This window comes from Bombus pascuorum, chromosome 15 (assembly GCF_905332965.1).
Source record: "Bombus pascuorum chromosome 15, iyBomPasc1.1, whole genome shotgun sequence".
Taxonomy (NCBI): domain Eukaryota; kingdom Metazoa; phylum Arthropoda; class Insecta; order Hymenoptera; family Apidae; genus Bombus; species Bombus pascuorum.
Window position 1 is genome coordinate 3,965,692 of NC_083502.1, and position 19,070 is coordinate 3,984,761.

The following is a 19,070-nucleotide window of genomic DNA, read 5'->3' on the forward strand; positions in this document are numbered from 1 at the left end:
TTCATGAAAATATAGTATGAAGTGCGCGAAATTTAAAAAATGTTATTTAATCACTTTTTTTATACTGTAAAAGAGTCTTATACTCAAAGAGTTTCAATCTGAAAGATAATCATATAAAGTTAAGAGGTGATTCTATGTGCAAAAATAAATCGAAAATGTAAAATAACATTTTTTCATACAAAGCTTAATTTTTCGTGAAAATCGAGTTTAAAAAATTGGTTAGTAATTTAACTAATTATTGGTTAGGTACAAGTCACCAATCAGCAGATAAATAATGCTCAAATAGGTAAAAAATGTATAGAATAAAAGTTTTCTGTTTAGGGTCTCATTTTTAAGAAAATAAAGTTTGTACTGGTACGGTAGATAAATTTTTTAATTTAATTTTCTATTTCTCTTTTCAATTTTCAATTTTAATTTTCTTGGAAACAAAGTATCTTATGAAAAACACATTCAACTTGCTTTTTTTATGTGGAATCGTTACCGATAGTACCATGATTGCTAGACAGCAGATTTTGATGCATTCATAGGAAATTTAAAGTGCACAAAATGCACATAATACGTACAAAAATGCAAAAATATATAAGATATTCAAAGTACAGTATCCTTTACAATATTTAATAGATAAAACAATTTTCTATCTTCTAAACAAGTTCCATTTTATAAAGTATATTTACAAAAATACAAATTTGCATAAATATTTGCAGTCTAATAATTACTGAAGTATCCTGTATTGTTCTCATTGTAGATTGAAAAATTGGGTCAATAAGGACATTCAAAGTTTACAACGTCTCTAATTTTTGACATAGTCGCATGATGTCGCCCGGTTTGCTGCATCGACGAAACTTGGGGAAGTTTCTAAGTCCCGCGTTACGGGTCTATAAGTGCACTCATCGTTATATTAATTGTTTGTAGGGCTCCTGCATTGGGGTCAACTCTTCTTGGTTCGAATGATTTATTCCTCCGCTCTGCATATGAAAAAATCAGAAATATTCGCGGTTTGAGGCGTCGGATAACAATTGAAATTGAAACAATCGCCGTTTCGCTATCGTAAACGACTCAAAGGGGATTCGTGGATGATCGATAAAAATGTTTCTTAGTACATTCGATACGCAAGTCAAAACGTTGATCCTGTTCAAAACGAATATTTAATACGAATTCAGTTGGTAAGCATTCCGAGACCAGTGACGAAGAGAATAGTGTTACAAATGTAAATAGAAAGAAAAATAGATTCAAAGCTTTTGCAGAGAGAGGGAAGGGAAACGAATTAACCGCGTGTGTGTGTGTGACTACAGAAGTAAAACTTGGAGAGGAATTTTTTTTATCTCGATAGACACGAGGAAACGAGAAAGAGAGAGAGATAGAAGGAAAATAAAAAAAGACGAAAACGAAATATGTCAGAGCTTGAAATGCTGCATGACGAAAATTCGTTCGTCGTAACGAGCGTCCTGCGTTGATTTGATTTTTTCTCTTTCTCTTTTTTCCGTTCATTAGTGTGCGCCACAAGCATTATTTTTATACACACGATAGTAGAAATCCCCGTTGGTGGTGGCCAACCGTGACTAGCAGTGTTTTGTTTCGTTGATTAAACGATCGATGCTACGATGTCTTGGCCCTCGTGTTTCACGATCTGAAAAAGGGGTTTGTGGCTTTTCTTTTTTTTATTCTCGTAATTATTCGTCTCGTTCATTGGAACGATATGTTTAGTTAAATAACATTAAACGTTAGATCTCACGGTTACCCCGGCAAGACCGTCTGTAAGAAATTAAAAAACTATCCACAAAGGAGAAGATATTCGCAGACAAACAAGAAGTGATTTACAAAAATGGCATCGTCTATGGTGGCTGTTCCTTCTGGAACAGCTTCGGTTCCAGCTGGAACTGGTATCGCTCAAAACGAAGATGTGGAGAACGGGAATGTGTTTACTGAACGAAACATAAACACTGTTACCAGCTGCAGCGAGACCTCCAATCCTGGTGATGCCTTGGAAGAAATAAACTGTGGCTCAGGCGAATCAGGTGATCAGGAATGTGCTATTTGCATGAGCAAACTTTGTTCTCCACGAGTGCTCTCTTGTCTTCATGTGTTTTGCGAGGCTTGCCTGGATAAGCTTCTGATGGACGAGGCAGGTGACTCTAAAGTTAGTTCTGTCCTAATCTGCCCGCTCTGTCAACAAGAAACTTCCATTAGTTCTAAGGGTGCTGCGTCACTGACATGCGATTATGTTCTAACGAATATACTTGACATGTCCGCGATTGAGAACATGGCTGTACTCTGTACCTCGTGTAAAGCCAAAGAGAGTGCGGTTGCACGTTGCTCGGACTGTGCCAACTTCTTATGTCCAAATTGCAACACCGCACACCAGTTCATGCGTTGTTTTGAAAGTCACAAGGTCATGGCCTTTGAAGATTTAAAGCAATCCAACGAAGCTATACCAATACACAAACCTATTTTTTGCGAATATCATCCTGCTGAAAATATGAAATTTTACTGCTACACTTGCCAGGTAATTAGCATGCCTCCAAATTCCTTGATTTTGTGATAATCTATTGAGGACTATAGAGTCCATATATAGTATGGATTATGAATAGACTTAAACCTTTTATTGTATTATTATTGTTAAGAGTACTGGTATAAAGATCAAATGTTATAAAACCCACTTTATTAATTGTTCAATTTAGGAACCTATATGCAACGAGTGTTTGCTTATTGAACACAAAGCTCCAGAGCATCAGTATGAAAGACTGGTGGATGCAGAACCACGCCAGAAAGAAGAATTAATAAAATTGATGAATGAGAGTAAAGCAAGAATTGCAGACTGTGACCAAGTATCTGCACAACTAGAAAATGCACTTAGTGAATTACAAGCACAACATGATCAAGCTAAAGATCTAATTGTAGAGACATTTCAAAGTTACAAGGCTGTTTTAGAGAAATGTCGAGACAATGCCCTGGTTGAGCTTGAAAAATTACATTCAGATAGGGAATTAGAAATAATGGACACGTTTCATAGGTTAGAGGAACATTCTTAACTTGGAACAAATATTATCTATATCTTTAAAACGTATTTACTACACCATTGTTCACGTTTACAGCGTTGAAAAGACAGTGGAGAAGATAGAAGATGCTTGTCGTTTTACCTCCAGACTTCTTGAGCATGGTGATGCTGTGGAGATCCTTGCTCTTCGTCGTATTGTAGGAACACAGTTAATGAATTTAATAAAAAACACACCAAAGCCAAATGTTACATTTTCTATTCAATTTCAAACTGACTACAACCAGTTTGAAAAAGCACTGAAGGTAGGTTCATACTACATATGTTTAATTATATCTGAATGAACAAAAATACGTTAATGAAATATATAATTGTAGGAAGTCTTTGGTAAATTTCATACGGAAAGCACACCAGTAACAAAATCCACTCCAGAACCAATTACAACTATGTCAGGAGTTTCTGCGAACCAACAAGTTGTTCATACTTCAATGGGCTGTCCTCGTTCTATTAGTACAAGGTCTCCCATTTCCCTTCCTACATCAATGCAATCCTCCTTCGAAGGTGACCCTTCATTTGTTATACCTCCAACATCCAGCCCTCAAAATATACCACCTCCACCACCTTCTGTATCTCTTCCTCCAGGTCCTATTCATGGACTTACAAGTATTCAAGAATACAATCTACAGCAGTTAGCTAGTCTGGCGGAAAAAGTCGAAATGGTTGGAGACACGAACGTAGTTGGGCCAAGTTCGAATCCTAGTCCAACGCCGTCTTTCACTTTAGCAGATTTATTTGCCGGCGATCTGAGTTCTACCAGCCATGCAATTAATAATTTGCAAGCTCTTGCAAAATTAGGAAACACTCTTGGTAATCAAGGTATGGGTCACTGATATGAACTATTTTGTGTGTGTGTGTGTGTGTGTGTGTGTGTGTGTGTGTGTGTGTGTGTCTCCCTCTCCCCCCCCCCCCCCCTTTCAAATGTAGTGTAATCATTTACTTCATTTGTTTATTTCCAGATCTTGGCAATCCTACTATTAATGGTGGCAGTGGTCTAGTACTAGGGAGAGGTCCTTCACCAGCCATTGTGGACACACCAAACTTGAGTCTAGCTGCTAACAGTCTTTTAAATGGAGGATTTCAATCATTATCTTCATCCACTTCCACCATACTTTCACAGGGTGCTGGTAAAATCTCTCTGGACTATTGTACATTTCAAATAAGTCAAAACGATTTGATTACATATCGATATTTCTTGCAGATGATTTAAGAGGAGATTCCATGCATAACATGCCTGTAGTAGTGGGAAATACAGTTGGCAATGTAACTGGTTCCGGTTCTGGAAATTATACTCATCCGCGTTCGAATAACACGAAATTAACTCCTATGCAAATTAGGTGTAAATTTGGACAGTTAGGTCCCAGTAAAGGTCAATTCAGCTCACCTCACGGATTTTGTTTAAGTGCTGATGAAGATATTATTGTTGCCGACACGAATAATCACAGAATTCAGGTACTTTTTTCAATATTTGAAAATTAGTCAATTCAAATTCTCTGCCCGTATTAATATTTGAAATTTATTTTTAGATATTTGATAAGACTGGCATATTCAAATTCCAATTTGGTGTTCCTGGTAAGGAGGAGGGGCAATTATGGTACCCTAGAAAGATCGCCGTGATGAAGAACAGTGGAAAATTTGTTGTTTGTGATCGAGGGAACGAACGATCGAGGATGCAGATATTTACAAAAAGTGGTCATTTTATCAAGAAAATAGCAATTCGTTACATCGATATTGTAGCTGGCCTAGCTGTGACTAGTGAAGGCCACATTTTGGCTGTTGATAGCGTATCACCGACAGTGTTTGTAATCAGCGATACTGGAGAGCTGTTAAACTGGTTCGATTGCAGTGAATATATGAGAGAACCAAGTGATATTGCAATTAGTGGTAAATAATTCCTATCAAATTATGTTTGGCTATATGGTGTGTTTCAAGCTTTTGTAAACTATACATATAAACTTCTTTTGTTTTCAGGTAAAGAATATTTTGTTTGTGATTTTAAGGGACATTGTGTTGTGGTATTTAACGAGGAGGGAAATTTTTTGCGTCGTATTGGCTGTGACAATGTAACAAACTTCCCAAATGGGATCGATATTAGCGATGCAGGAGATATATTAATAGGAGACTCGCATGGTAACCGTTTTCACGTGGCTGTTTTTTCAAGAGATGGTTCCTTGATTTCCGAATTTGAATGTCCATACGTCAAGGTAAACGTCCCAAAATTAATCACATGTCCCATTAACTTTCTCTTTTCTGAACATTGAATTGAGATTAATTAAAGGTTAGATTCTTTTCGTATCAAACGATCACCTGAATTTCGCAGGTCTCTCGATGTTGTGGCTTGAAAATAACCTCAGAAGGATATATTGTAACTCTGGCTAAAAATAATCACCACGTCCTCGTGTTGAACACTCTTTACATATCATGAAGCGAAGAGGCAGACCAAATAAGTATGTCGTAACTTTCTTCAGCGAGTGGAATTATCTTGGTGAATGTCGCTCTACTCTCAACGAAGAACAAATCGATTAATACGAAGAAACAAACGAAAGAAAGAAGAAAAATATCCAATATGCCCGTGACATTGAGTTTTTTGAGATTTGGGCCTATCCAAGCAATAGAATTACAAACGAGTGCAGCATGCAGCTTTAATAGTCTGTATAAAAGAAAAAAAAATGGAAAAACAAGTATAAGTGCGTCCCTGTTTTATGAAAGTAACAACGTTCGAAAGAAGAAATAAAAATAAAAAAAAAAAAAAAAAATTAGGTAAACGTACGTCTCCGACCAAAAAACAGTATAAATAGTAATTTAGCGAAGTTGCATTTGGTAAACTGCCAAGAAAAATTAACATGAAGAAGAAAAAGAAAGAAACACAGTTAGGCAAGGAGTAGCAGAGAGAGGAAATTGGAAGAAAGCCGAATTGGATCGCTTCGACCGGAAGTGGAGGAAGAGGAGATGTGGAAGGAAGTTGCAGAACGGTAGCTTTCCGTCACAATCGGTCACATCATCTTCGACTTCATCAGTATTTTAGGTATGTTTATAAATCAAATTATTCTAGTCTCTAATGAGCACTGTTTTACACACTGATTTTTCAATCCGTACTCGAAGCAACGTGTATTTTTAATCTGGTGGTATTACGAAAATGTGTGATAAAAGTGGCGACAAAGAACGAGTGGAAGGAAACGAGAAATTAATAAGACTTTTTCTTCCCTACGTTACTTCGAGATCTATTTGTAGATACACTAAGTTTCTAAGATTTCGTTAAGAATCGTTAAGTAATCTAATAAGCATGTTGAGAAACGAAAAGGTTACGGTTATTAGAAGAAGTAAATAATAATACAAATTCCTGTGCTTAACGTTGCGGTGAAGACAAATGTTGCATGCTGCGACACATGGTAGTACTTCCTGCTCTTATCATATCATATCTCTATTTAAAACAAACAAATAAAAAATGAAAAAAAAAAATAAATAAAACGAACAGAAAACACATCCAGTACTCCTCGTTACGGCAGACACGAAGCTTAAACAAGAAAAAAGAACAAAAACTGAAAAAAAAGGAATAATACGAGCTATGTTCCTGGTGATTCTTCTCCGTGCATTTGAAAATTAGTAGTTCAGAAAGAGTAAGAAAGAAAAAAGGAATTTTATGAGGCAATGTTAAAGTAGAGAGAGAGAGAAAGCATAGAATTACAGATACGTTGAAAATCAAACATTTAATTGTCTTGCGAGACGAGGAATCGTACACGAATTACATTCGAGAAAATAAAAAATCGAAAATAATTATTCTAGACTTGCCACTGATAATAGATCCCGTTTGTGCATTGTTAAAAGAAACAGAAAAAAAATATATAATAGGCGAGGCACGTAATGGTTACAATATTTACTCAGGATGCTTTATTATGGTCCACCATATAAATACAATATATATACATATATATGCGTGTGTGAATTATTGGTTCGTGGTGCTAGAGAATAATAATAATATATCCATACCATGTAAATGTATTTGTTACAAAAATTACAGAATCGTTCCGAGATTTAACAATGCTGTGGAATGATCATGTAATATATTATACAAGGTTCATAAGTAAAAATTATACCACCGGTATCATAGGAACAATATCTTTATCTATGTATAAAAAGATTAAAAAAGGAAAAAAAATTGAAAAAACAACGTACAGTTTGCTAAACAACTTCTATTTATGTATATATAATTAAACATGATCCGTAAGAAAAAAAAGATGAAAATCCATGTAAAACACATACATATATATAGAAATACACATATTTTTTAGGGTTGTTTACATGATCAGCCTTAAGATTTAATTGAAACTATGAAACAAAAATATAAATGCAATGTGTATACAACATATATATATATATATATATATATATATATATACATATATATGTATATATACGGATATATCTGGCAGATCGCTATATATTGTATTATATAATTACCTACAATAACGATTGAATGTGAATAACTATCTTGCCATACCAAATGTTAGAAAGCACATCCATATATATATATATATTTCTACTTGGATAGCTTTGACAAATTTGTTTTTCGCATACAAATTGGCTATGCTAAATAGAATTGGTTTTAAAGGGATGAATGGCTAGTTAGTGAGAAAAGTGGGAGGATATGTCTAAAACCTCAAGGAGAACGGTGCAAAATTGCAGAAAAGCTATAATAGAGCTACTCAAAACAAAACAACAGAAAAAAATAATAAATCTGCGCGTAACATTTGTAGTAAATTGCACGAAGCCTACGTACGTACACCTAAGCTAATAAGTCGTAATCATCTTTTATTATTAGAAGTTTTAATTTTATATATATTAAAGAAAAAAAAAAGAAGTAATTCTGAAGTATTTAATAGTCATGGTTAGTAGAGTTATATAAATAATGCCTGTGATAATAGTATCGTCAGGATAAGTTGTGTCCTTACAGAGTCTTTGATGTCGTTGCAAGGTAAATATTATTAGAGGTACCGAAACGAAATGTTGTTAGCGAGACGCCTTGTGGAAGGTGTATTTCTGTTTAATGCACAATAACACCCGATACAAAGCCATCGAATGGTCTCTAATGGTTTGTATGAATTATATACACAACACACAATATGAATATAAGAAAAGAGAAGCAAAAAGATAATATTGAGAAAAAGTAAAGAGAAATATGTTGCAAACGTTTTTGCCAGTCGTATTTGAAGACAAAGAAGAGGAAAATAAAAACTGGACTCATAGTGTAATGAATGGATGACCATTAATGAGAGGGTCTTTTACCTCACAAAATTATTATATTACGCTCACTTGAATATTTTAGTATATAGATTTACTCTATTTACATATTTTTATCTGTGGAAGACTACTTGGCTAATTTAGGCCACTGTTGAAATTCACCCCTTATTTGCCTTGATGTTTAAATTACAATAATAATATAAAAGGAAAAAAAAATGAAACGGGGATTACATGTTACGTAAATGGTAATTGTGATAGATTTTTTGATGATTTTTACAATCTCAAAAGTCTTATTATCCTAATATGTATAGAATTATAATAGTCACTCTCGACATAAAAACTACATAAAGAAAACTCTGCTTACATTGTTAAAGAAAAATAACTAATAATTATTAAATGACAAAAAAGTAATGAATATATCACCTTATTGTAAGCAGTTTATAAGAGGCAAAAGATATATATACTATCAGTCTATTAAAGTAAACGTATTCAGATATGTTCTACGTATTATACTTTTATCTGATCTAATGTTTTTATCGCTATAAAAAAAAATATATATATATATAAATAAAAACAGTTTCCAAGGCCTTTTTAGATGCCACCTAAATATACTTCTTCGACACGATTTCGGTTTTTGTAATGGTTCTTTGTGTTCGTTTACGATGACGTGCTATCTATGTGCAGCTTAAAAGAAACACAAAAAAAGAGAGGAGAAAGAGAAAAACAAGAAATTGAAATTCTTAAAAAAGGTGTCCATTGTTTTTACGATTCGTATCTATGATATCTTTATAACAATGAGGAACAAATTTAATTACTTTAACGAAGGATTTTAAAAATTTTAATACAGTAGAAAAGGCTCATAACTATTGATTCGATCATTCCTATGTATTTATTGACGAAGGAAACATTTATTTCTTAAGTATAGTTTGGCTATTTAAAAGTGACGCGTGATTTCAAATTCCCATTCGAACAAATTCTTGTGTTTATAGTGTAAATATTTGGTTTTATGTTTTCGACATTGATTAATAATCGGTCTATTACTTGACAATGTGTGCAAGAATGAGTTGCTGCAGTTGTAAGAATGTGTACGAAAGAGAAAAATATATACATCTGACAAAAGCCATTATTTGTCAGCCATAAAAGATGATGAAAAACAGGAAAATTGTGTCGCATAGTGAAAACCAAAAAAAGCGGAGGATATGCTACGAACAAGGAAAAAAGATACGAAAAATTAAATATATAAAATATGTTCCTGATTTTGAAGATCGCATCACATTTAAGTGATACAATAAAAATAAGATTACACTTGCGAGTTTTTTGCGGATATCGCGTCGGGGGGCACTTATATATATATATATATATAATATATATATATATATATACACAGGTAATATATGATATATACATATACACATTAACGATAGGATTTAAAATGAAAAAAAAAAAAAAAAAAAAAAAAAAGGTTGCGTCATTAACTGAATTCTAGCCTACGGTTAATCATAGTCTTCCTAGAGTTGTGGAAAAAACAGAAAGAAAAAGAAAGGTTTTATCTTTACGCGATTACCGAGTTTTTTTCTATCTAAGATCCATGGCTATCCTGGAAGTCGAACCGTGATCTTTTACTATAGCCATAAAGGAGCGTAATAAAATAAAGAAAGTTATTACCCTCACGGTGTTTATGCTGATGAGAATTGGCAGTCGAATTGATCTGCTTGCGAGAGACATTTTATCGAACATGACTTAAAAGTGTAACTATAAAATATTAACTTTAAAAAAAGAAACAGATGGAACGGAGATGTTATAGGTGAAGGGAGAAATAGGAGAAATCGTACATGCATAGGTACATACATATATTTTTTTCCTTCGAGCGTTATTATTCGTCGTGTATTTGTACAAAGATCTAAATATAGCGGACATAGGAATTAGAGGAAACCGAAGACGAGTTCACAAAGGTTTAAGAACCGTATTTTTATTAAATTATTCGTCTGGAATAAGTGCGTTTTCCTTGTTGCTTTTTTCCTCTTTATTTTTTCTTCCTTTTAAAGTGGCATTTTTTTTCATCGCTTTACTCATTTCTTGTAGGTCGTTTTTAAGTAATGTTAAACAACTATTTTTTTATCTTCGTCGAGGCATTAATGTGTGTTCTTGCGTCGGTTGTTTAAAAGAGAAGAGGGCATATTTATATGTATATATTGTCGTGTTGATTTTTTCCACATTGTTAAAATGTTGGGTGCGTGCATTTTACCATTTCACACATGACGGACTTATTGTAAAACGGGGACACCACTTTCAGTTTTCCATTTTTTTTTCCATTATTAATTAATATGGCACCTTGTGTGGGGTTTTTCTTTCTGTTCTTTTTCCTTTTCCCCCCATAACTTTGATGTTTTATATCATCATCATCATCATCATCATCATCATTATTATTATTATTATTATTATTATTACAGCTATTAATAATATTATGAATACTACTACTACTACTACTGCTACTACTACTACTACCACTACTACTACTACTACTACTGCTACTACTACTACTACCACTACTACTGCTACTACTACTACTACTACTACTACTACTACTACTACTACTACTACTACTACTACTACTACTACTACTACTACTACTACTACTACTACTACTACTACTACTACTACTGCTACTGCTACTGCTACTACTACTACTACTACTACTACTACTACTACTACTACTACTACTACTACTACTACTATTATTATTATTATTATTATTATTATTATTATTACTATTATTATTATTATTATTATTACAATTTTTTTATTTTTGTTTCCTTTTTCCTTTTCTTGATTTTTTTTCGATCATTGTTACCACTTTGACCCTCGATTTTCGTTTTTTTTTTAAATTAGCAAATTTCTTTTATGTGTATTATTTTCCTCTTTTTTTTTTCTTGTTTTTTTAATTATTCAAATCTACTTTTTTTTTTGTTTTCTTCCTCTCTCCAATACTCAAACCGAAATGACGAAAGACATAAAAGATTTCCTTCGTCTCGTTGCCTCTCGACCCGCCAGTTTTCAACAACTTACCTTTCATTTCTTCTTTTCGTCTTTTTTTTTTTAATTCAAATAAGCGCACGAACGCTCTTGAACGGCTCTTATTATCATTATTGCTATTATACTTATTATTTCTAATATTATTATATTGTGACCATTATTACTATTTTTTTAATAATAGCATTAATTTAAATATAGTTAATCGTTAAGACTTTACATTATTTTTTTCTTTTTATTTTTTGTTTTTTGATTTTTCAAGTTGAAAAAAGACGATGTGTAGATCTCAAGACAAACACCGAGGAAAGTTTCTCAATTTACAGAACGGCCATTTTTTTCATACCACTTCCTCTCCCCATTCCGCCTTCGTTAAATAATCATTTTTAATCTTTTATTAGTTGGCTCGATTCGAGAGGAAACGAGATTTTGATTATTCTTCATCCGACAAAAGAAATTGGCAGGCCCTCGGTTTGAATTTCTCGCCAATTCAGGCCGCATAGTTTCCGCCGATCTTCTTTTTTCATTTTCATCCTTAATTTTTTAAAATCCTCCGCAGACTTTTACGATTCGCTACGCGTAGTGAAATTCTTTAGTGCCAAAAGAAAGACTAAAATGAAAATAAAATAAAAAAAAAAGTAAAAGAAGAATAACAAAACGAAGTTTAAAAAAGCGAACGACTGACTGCATAATTTAACGAACGGAACGAAGAGGAATAGAAGCACTTCGATCGCCATCATTTTTTTCTTTTTTTTATGTTTTATTTGTCATCGATATTTATTTAATGATGATTCGTTCGAATTGAGTTCCATTTATATTATAAACAATAATAAATAAAGGAGAAAAAATAAGAATACATGGGGTATCAGTGGTTCTAGAGTTATAAGAAAAAACAAGAAAATATGAAGAAAGGAGTAAAAAAGAAGGAAAGAAAGAAAAGAAGAAATTATTATATATATATATAATATATCTATATATATACACACAACAATTATAAAAATGAAAAAAATGAGGAAAGACAGAAATATTAAACGATTATAAAAAAAATCCTTGCTTAGTCAGTTAAAGTACAAATGTTTAAATGTATTCTATGATTAGGTAATAAGTATAAAAACGAGAGAGGAGGCGTGCGTGTGTAAGCGTGAAAGAGATGAGAGAAAGAGAGGGAGAGCAAAACGCGTAGTTACGTATAAACTTGGTTTCATTCCTTACTAAGCCTCTGATATAGCTTTATTTATATTTGCATTAGTTACTTGACGTTTAATAATACTTAAAATGACAGGACGGGCTGATAGAGGGCGAAGTAAAAAGAAAGAAATGTGACTTCTTTTTTTTCTTTTCTTCGTTTCTTCCTACTCATTGACATATGATATATAATATACATATATATACATTTATATATATATATGTATATTATATATATCCACACACCTAATATGTATACAAAACCCTCGTTTTACTTTGATATTAATTTTAACGAGACACGCGTTCCTTTTTTTTTTTCTTTTTTTTTTCGGAGATGTTTTCTTTGACATATCAAATTGACCACAAATGGACACATAAAGAAATCGTTGCATTCCATCGGCGTAGGTGCACGCCCTTCGATGTTTCCCGTGATCTCTCTCTGTGTGTTTTTTCACTTTTCCAACGACAAAAGCTTGGAACCTCCGCTTTTCCAACAAAAGTACACTTCAATTTTGAGGTGGCAGCCAGTTTTAGGCTGGAATACAGGTTTAAAAACGTCCTCAATGCAAAATAGAGAAACAGTTCTTCTATGAATAAATCCTGTTACATTCATTAGCAGCAAAAATTATATCTGAATGGATGATTCTTGGCTTAGTGTCTGGCTCGGCGTTCCTTGGCAACTGGATTTCTGTGATTTTATCATTTGAATGCCTCCTTGAGCCAGCAGTCACAAAGATCTTGAAGGAAACCGAAGCGAATAAGTAACAAGAGGTAAAGATATCAAGTGATACTGTTTTAAGCAATAGATAGGAAATGACAGAAGACATGCAGCTTATCCCATGTGCAATGTTGCAATAACATGTTATTTATAGTTTATAACTTATTATTTGTAAGCTGTATCGTTAAAAAAGGTGGTAAGTAATATTTGATAGTTAGTGAGGAAAACGAATTTCATTCTAATTTTTCTTCGTACATTGTTTCAGATTTAGATAAGAACATTTTCAGGGAATTTGTTAATTTCATATACTATAAGGGATTTCTTTTTATCTTTTGCCTTCATCTTGGTCTTTTGTAATTGTGTTTCTTCAAATTTGTTCATTAGTCGCCAAATCTTGTACCTGGGAATGGCATCTCCAGAAACATTCTAGTCATAAAGGGTTCAAAAGAGGTCCAGCTTCGAGCTTTTAATTCAAACTAATGGATTATTAGGACTTGTTAGTCTTCCTTGTTATCACGGAGGACATTGTGAAAGGACTTGCTTATTCCAGAAAGATTGACAAATCTCTAAATTCAGATCTGTTTTGGATCTGAACTGTTTACGAGCTTCTATGGACAATTTCACAACAAAAATGTCTTCAAAGAGAATAAAACAAATCAAAACTTGTTCTACATAGGGAGGGTCAGGGTGTCATAAATAAGCTGATAAAACAAAGGGAACAGTAATGTGTGAGAAAAGAACGCCGAGCCATATACTCCTGTATACTGGAATTAAGTAAAGAAACAATGTCTTTGAGGATAGAATTTAATGTAGCACGATATCCAAATAGATATTGGGCGTATGGTTTAAACAAGAACAGAAATGTAAACAAAGAGAATAGAAATATAAGAAAGAAATAGTAAGTGAAGGGAAGAGTTGATAACAGACAGAGAAAAAAGAAATTCACGCGGTTTGCTATACGTAAACCATGTTTTCCTGAGACCTCCATTGGTATTTTTTATTAGATGAAACTTTTCATGGAAATGGGAAAAAAGAAAGATGTTCCGACATGTTGCGTAAATACTTCAAAACTGTAAACTGTATAAAAGGATAGTACAAGACAAGGGAGAAGTGGTAAAAATGCAATATGGAGAAAGCGTGTATTCCAAATATATTTTTTATATATGCTAATGGGATGCCAAGGAGCATGGTGACGTTGTAAACGTTGAAAAAAAATCAATACTGTATTAATTAGCGCGAGAGTTACACGTACGGTTATATGTAAAAAGAAAGAAAAAGGGAGAAATGCACATGCATATATCGACCGTGTAATCGAATTGTCAGTTCCCCCCGAAACTACTCAGCCTTTAGATTAAAAAAAATATATATATATATATATATATATATATATATATATATATATATATATTTATAACCGCGAATTTTCGTTTTCAAAGTATTTCGATATTTATATAAATATATATATACATATATATATAAATATATATACATATATATTATATATATACACATATACGTACATATTAAAATACATACATATATATGTATATTCGTTTCTCTATTAAGTCCTTTGAATGAGAAAGAAAAAAGAAAAAAAAGAGCGATATCTTTGATGATTCTAATTTTAATTCCTCATCGTGCCCAATCATCCACTCCTACCGAATTTCCCCAAAGTTTGTTAAAAACCTAGTCTTATATAATATACACGCATACACCATATATAAGTGTTACGATATATATATGTGTGTATATTATGCACAGTATGCATATGTACGCATGTATATATGTGTATATAAAGAAAATAGAGAAATGCGAAGTCTCTCCTTTCATTTCAACGGGGATTTCCGCTTGATTATTATATTAATTATTACTACTACTATTATTATTAATATTATTATTACTATTAATGTTTTTCTCTCTTCCTTTTTTTCCTTTTTTCTTCTCTACGTCGGTACCTACTAAATTTTTAGTTTCATTTTTATATGGAATATTCAAATTTATGGTATTATACGTATACACTTCTATATACACTTTTACAAACAATAATAAAATGAAAAAAAAAATGAAATGAAAAGTAAAATATTTTAATCTACATACTACATTAATATTATTGTATTTAAAGATATGTGAAAAACAGTTGCTACTTATATATTTGTCAAATGTACACGCGCGCGATATAATCTTTGGAAAGGTATCCTCTGCGGGACGGGCAAAACTTGGGAGGAAGGAGGAACAGATTGTTACTCTGAATATATTTTTCAGAGTTCTTTTACAATAATATTCTGCATAATCATTGCGCTAAGACGCCTTTTTGTTCGTTTCGAAATCTCGTGAGTGAGAAGTATTTAAAAAAAGTATAAGACTCTATTCTCTCGCCATTTACCTTTGTCAATTCGCCCAACTTCGTTACGCCCCGCGCGGATCTCGTTTCCAAGCAAAAGAGAAAAAGAAAGAGTTACTCAAATATGTAGGAAACATACGTTCTTGTCTGCGTATAGGCTTACTAAATGCAATAATAAATATATTGTGATGCTCACGAAAGCACATAACATAATTTACCAAAATTGTAATGTTTAAAATATTTCATGTGATTTTGGAAACTGTTATATTTTTTATTTCCTGCCAATTGTTTAATTTGTAATGTTGTTCTTTGTTCTTTTTTCAATAAAGTAAGCAAACCAACTTTAATATCGTTCTCTTTATATTTCTACGACCTTCGATTTAAACATACGATTATTTCACCTCCATTGGATTTTCCGAATTATGAAGAACTTGACTGACAACGAAGCAGGGTACGAAAGTAAAAGAACATTTTGTACATACATGTTTTTATTTCATGTCTGTTCTTTCATATAGTTTTATATATAAGAAGTATTTCTCAGCATTCAATCAGAATCAGAATCCTGATAGGCATATGGTTGTTTTGGCAGTTTCTCTTGCAATTCCAAGACGTGTTCAATCGGCTTTGGTTTCCCGTCTTCTCCAATCCTACAAGGTTGCATCACACCTTCCCTAAAATAATCAAATATATCATAAACATCGTACTAAAAATGAATTGATTATTATATTCATAAATGAATAACAGTACAAACCTCGTTAGCTTATCAACAAGACCAAGAAGCTGCAATGCTTCGTACTCTTTCTGTTCCTCTGACATTCCTTCCAAAGGATTAGGTTTTGGATCTTCAAAGCAACCAGTTACAGGATTGATCCTTTGTAAGTACAGATTTTATTAAAATTGTAACACAAACTCATTATGATCTTAAGCTTAAACTTACTGTTCCTTATGTTTCAAGTATTCCTCAGTTTCGCTGTCTTCTGATTCAGAAGAATAATAATTTGGCTTTTTTTTATTCGATCCTAATAATCCTTTATTTGCAAACATACCAGCAGCATTCCCATATCCAGTATATTTTACCATGCGAACAACTAAAAATGACAGGAATATATTATTAACTAAATACATATTATAGTTTATTAAATATTTGTAGCCTTACCATTCTCTTTACACAGTATAAACAAGAACTCTGCAACAAGATCTCGTACCTCTACTACAGGAGAAGTTAATAATTTACACAGTTTAGCCCTTAGAGTAGTTCCTTCTTCTGGGCGATGCATTACGTCCCTTAAAGGAGGTAAGATCTGAAAAAAAAAACGAATAATTGATGCAACAACCTTAAATATCTTGGAACATCTGAATGGAAGAAAGTTTTACCTGTAGCCTAGCATATTTTCTAATCAATCTCTCAGCTTTAACCATTCTGATAAAAGTAGTAACGATTGGACTGAGATTTCCTATTAAATCAGTTTTGTAATTTAGTCTTTTGTCTAAAAATTTTAATAAAACATATACTGCACTCATGTCCATATTTTGATATATTTGTTTGTGTTTCTCTTTACTAGGAGGTATCATTACTGAATAACAGTAATATGGTATTACAGTTAATAGATTTGCGATGTTGCTGGAATATAAATATAGTATAACAACATAAGATAATATACATATATGATAATGTAAAAGGTAATAAATACCTCTGAAGATCATCTTCTTTCTCACATGCAGATAACAATAGTTTCCTCAAAATCAAAACTAAACTCTTGTTCTTCTCTTCTTCTGCCATATCATCTGAATTTATATATAAATTAAATAATGCTTTTAAAATTTCACACAGTAATGTTGCATTATCTTCCTTGATATCATGTGATTTATCTTGTTCATATTGATTGCTTATGTTTTCCAACATTTTTATCAGGCATTCGTCTCCATTTAATTCTGTTTTGACAACATGTCTGGTGGTAACGTTTAGGGCAGTAATTAGGAATACAATTCTGGTATCAAATAACGTTACTTCGTATGGAATGTGGTCATTGTATTTTTTCATACGTTCAATTAGGCATTGCAAACAAAGTGTTTTTGGTAATATTTCCTGTACCTTTGCACTGTTGAATATTAAATTACATAGTAGTTTGAGAGCTTCGACAGTAACTGCAAAATAAATAAATAAAATAATTCCAAATATTTGATATTTATCTGAACATTTTGTGATTAAATGTAATGTGCTTACCATTGGTATAAATATGTTCTTTTGTACCTGTGTCCTTTAGAGCTGCATTATTTAATATAATATCTAGTCTTTCGTCTGTGATTAATTCGTATAGCTTTGTTTTGTCTCTGCTACGTTAATGGAGAAAAACAATAGAATTACTTAATAATAATAGCAAAAGCTATAGGTCTACATTTAAAGTAATAACACAAAGTGGCTGTCATAAAAGTTCTAATGTCTTGCTAAAAATAAAAATGTGTTTATTCAATAAAGTTTTTTATATATACCCTGCATACATAAAACAACATATCCAATAACATATTGTATCTCATACAAGCGCACATAGCTATATTATAGTATTACCTAAGTATCCGTAAAGTAGATAAACAATTATGATGAAGTGATGACTGTGAATTATCTGAGAGACAATGAAACAATTTTTCCCATAGCTTTTCTCGTAACTTATTGTGGTTTAGTTCTTCGAATACAGTCCTGCTTCCATACTAAAATAATATAAAAATAAATATCAAACAAAAACAATTTATGTTATTAACTCTTCACAAAAATCTTTGAGAAATTTAAACATACATTTTTCTCAAAGATGGCAATATCTTTTGAAAATTCGTCGCTTGTATCTGAAATTATTCGTTGCACTAATGCCTCCATGTTACTATCCGCATAGTATACTTGTCAAATTCAAAAGAAATTATATCGTATAAGAATGACGTTCCAGACGACTTTTAAACGTCTAAGCGACGTTTTATACACGGATCGAGGTTACTGTATTAAAGTAACCTAACTTGAGCGCCATCTCTATGAAACTAGGCACTCAAAAAGAACATTTTAAAATCTCAGAATTCAGATCAATCTTAAATTTCGCAAGTAGAGCTGCAATCTTCTCATTTCTAAATATTTCAATTAAGGAAACAAAGTGGATTTAAATTTTACTCATATTATGTAATAGAGGTTATATCATATAGGTTAGGATTTGGTAATTTCGATAATTTTTATTGAAAAATATGAAAATGGTTTCGATTATCGAATCGATAAGAGGTTTGAAATCGAACATTTCGTAAATAACGGCCGGGCACCACTTTCATCTTGATCTTGCATGGAGAGTTTGAAAAGCTGACTCCAGAAATTAATGAAGATTTTATTATTATTAATTCACGTTATTCAGATTTACATTACATCAGATTGAGCAAGTAAAAATTTAGTTAAATATCTCTGGATTTTTGGATGAAGATAATTTAATTAAAAACTTTGAAAATTAAAAGATTAGAGGATGATTTAAAGAGGGTAAAGAAAT

At 32.2% G+C, this 19,070-nt stretch overlaps 2 protein-coding genes across 3 annotated transcripts; one reads left to right on the forward strand and one right to left on the reverse strand.

The window, feature by feature from the left end:
- The first annotated feature begins 754 nt into the window (after positions 1–754).
- On the forward strand, positions 755–5,730 carry LOC132914844 (B-box type zinc finger protein ncl-1). Of its 2 annotated transcripts, none has more exons than XM_060974304.1 (10): positions 755–1,638; positions 1,726–2,503; positions 2,679–3,010; positions 3,093–3,297; positions 3,370–3,868; positions 4,009–4,176; positions 4,251–4,501; positions 4,576–4,933; positions 5,021–5,253; positions 5,370–5,730. In XM_060974304.1, exons 2-10 carry the CDS (start codon positions 1,823–1,825, stop codon positions 5,472–5,474), a joined length of 2,832 nt encoding a protein of 943 aa, XP_060830287.1. In that variant the 5' UTR covers positions 755–1,638; positions 1,726–1,822; the 3' UTR covers positions 5,475–5,730. The 2 variants fall into 2 exon arrangements, with proteins under 2 accessions (XP_060830287.1, XP_060830288.1); XM_060974305.1 differs by having other exon boundaries at positions 755–1,163; positions 1,245–2,503.
- Positions 5,731–16,028: 10,298 nt separating this feature from the next.
- LOC132914855 (synembryn-A) lies at positions 16,029–18,975 on the reverse strand. The gene is made up of 9 exons (XM_060974348.1): positions 18,350–18,975; positions 18,125–18,264; positions 17,783–17,892; positions 17,250–17,703; positions 16,933–17,179; positions 16,715–16,859; positions 16,496–16,646; positions 16,310–16,429; positions 16,029–16,229 (listed from the first exon to the last, which is right to left on the reverse strand). The coding sequence occupies exons 1-9, from the start codon at positions 18,425–18,427 to the stop codon at positions 16,103–16,105; spliced, it is 1,572 nt and encodes a 523-aa protein (XP_060830331.1). The 5' UTR covers positions 18,428–18,975; the 3' UTR covers positions 16,029–16,102.
- Positions 18,976–19,070: the final 95 nt, after the last annotated feature.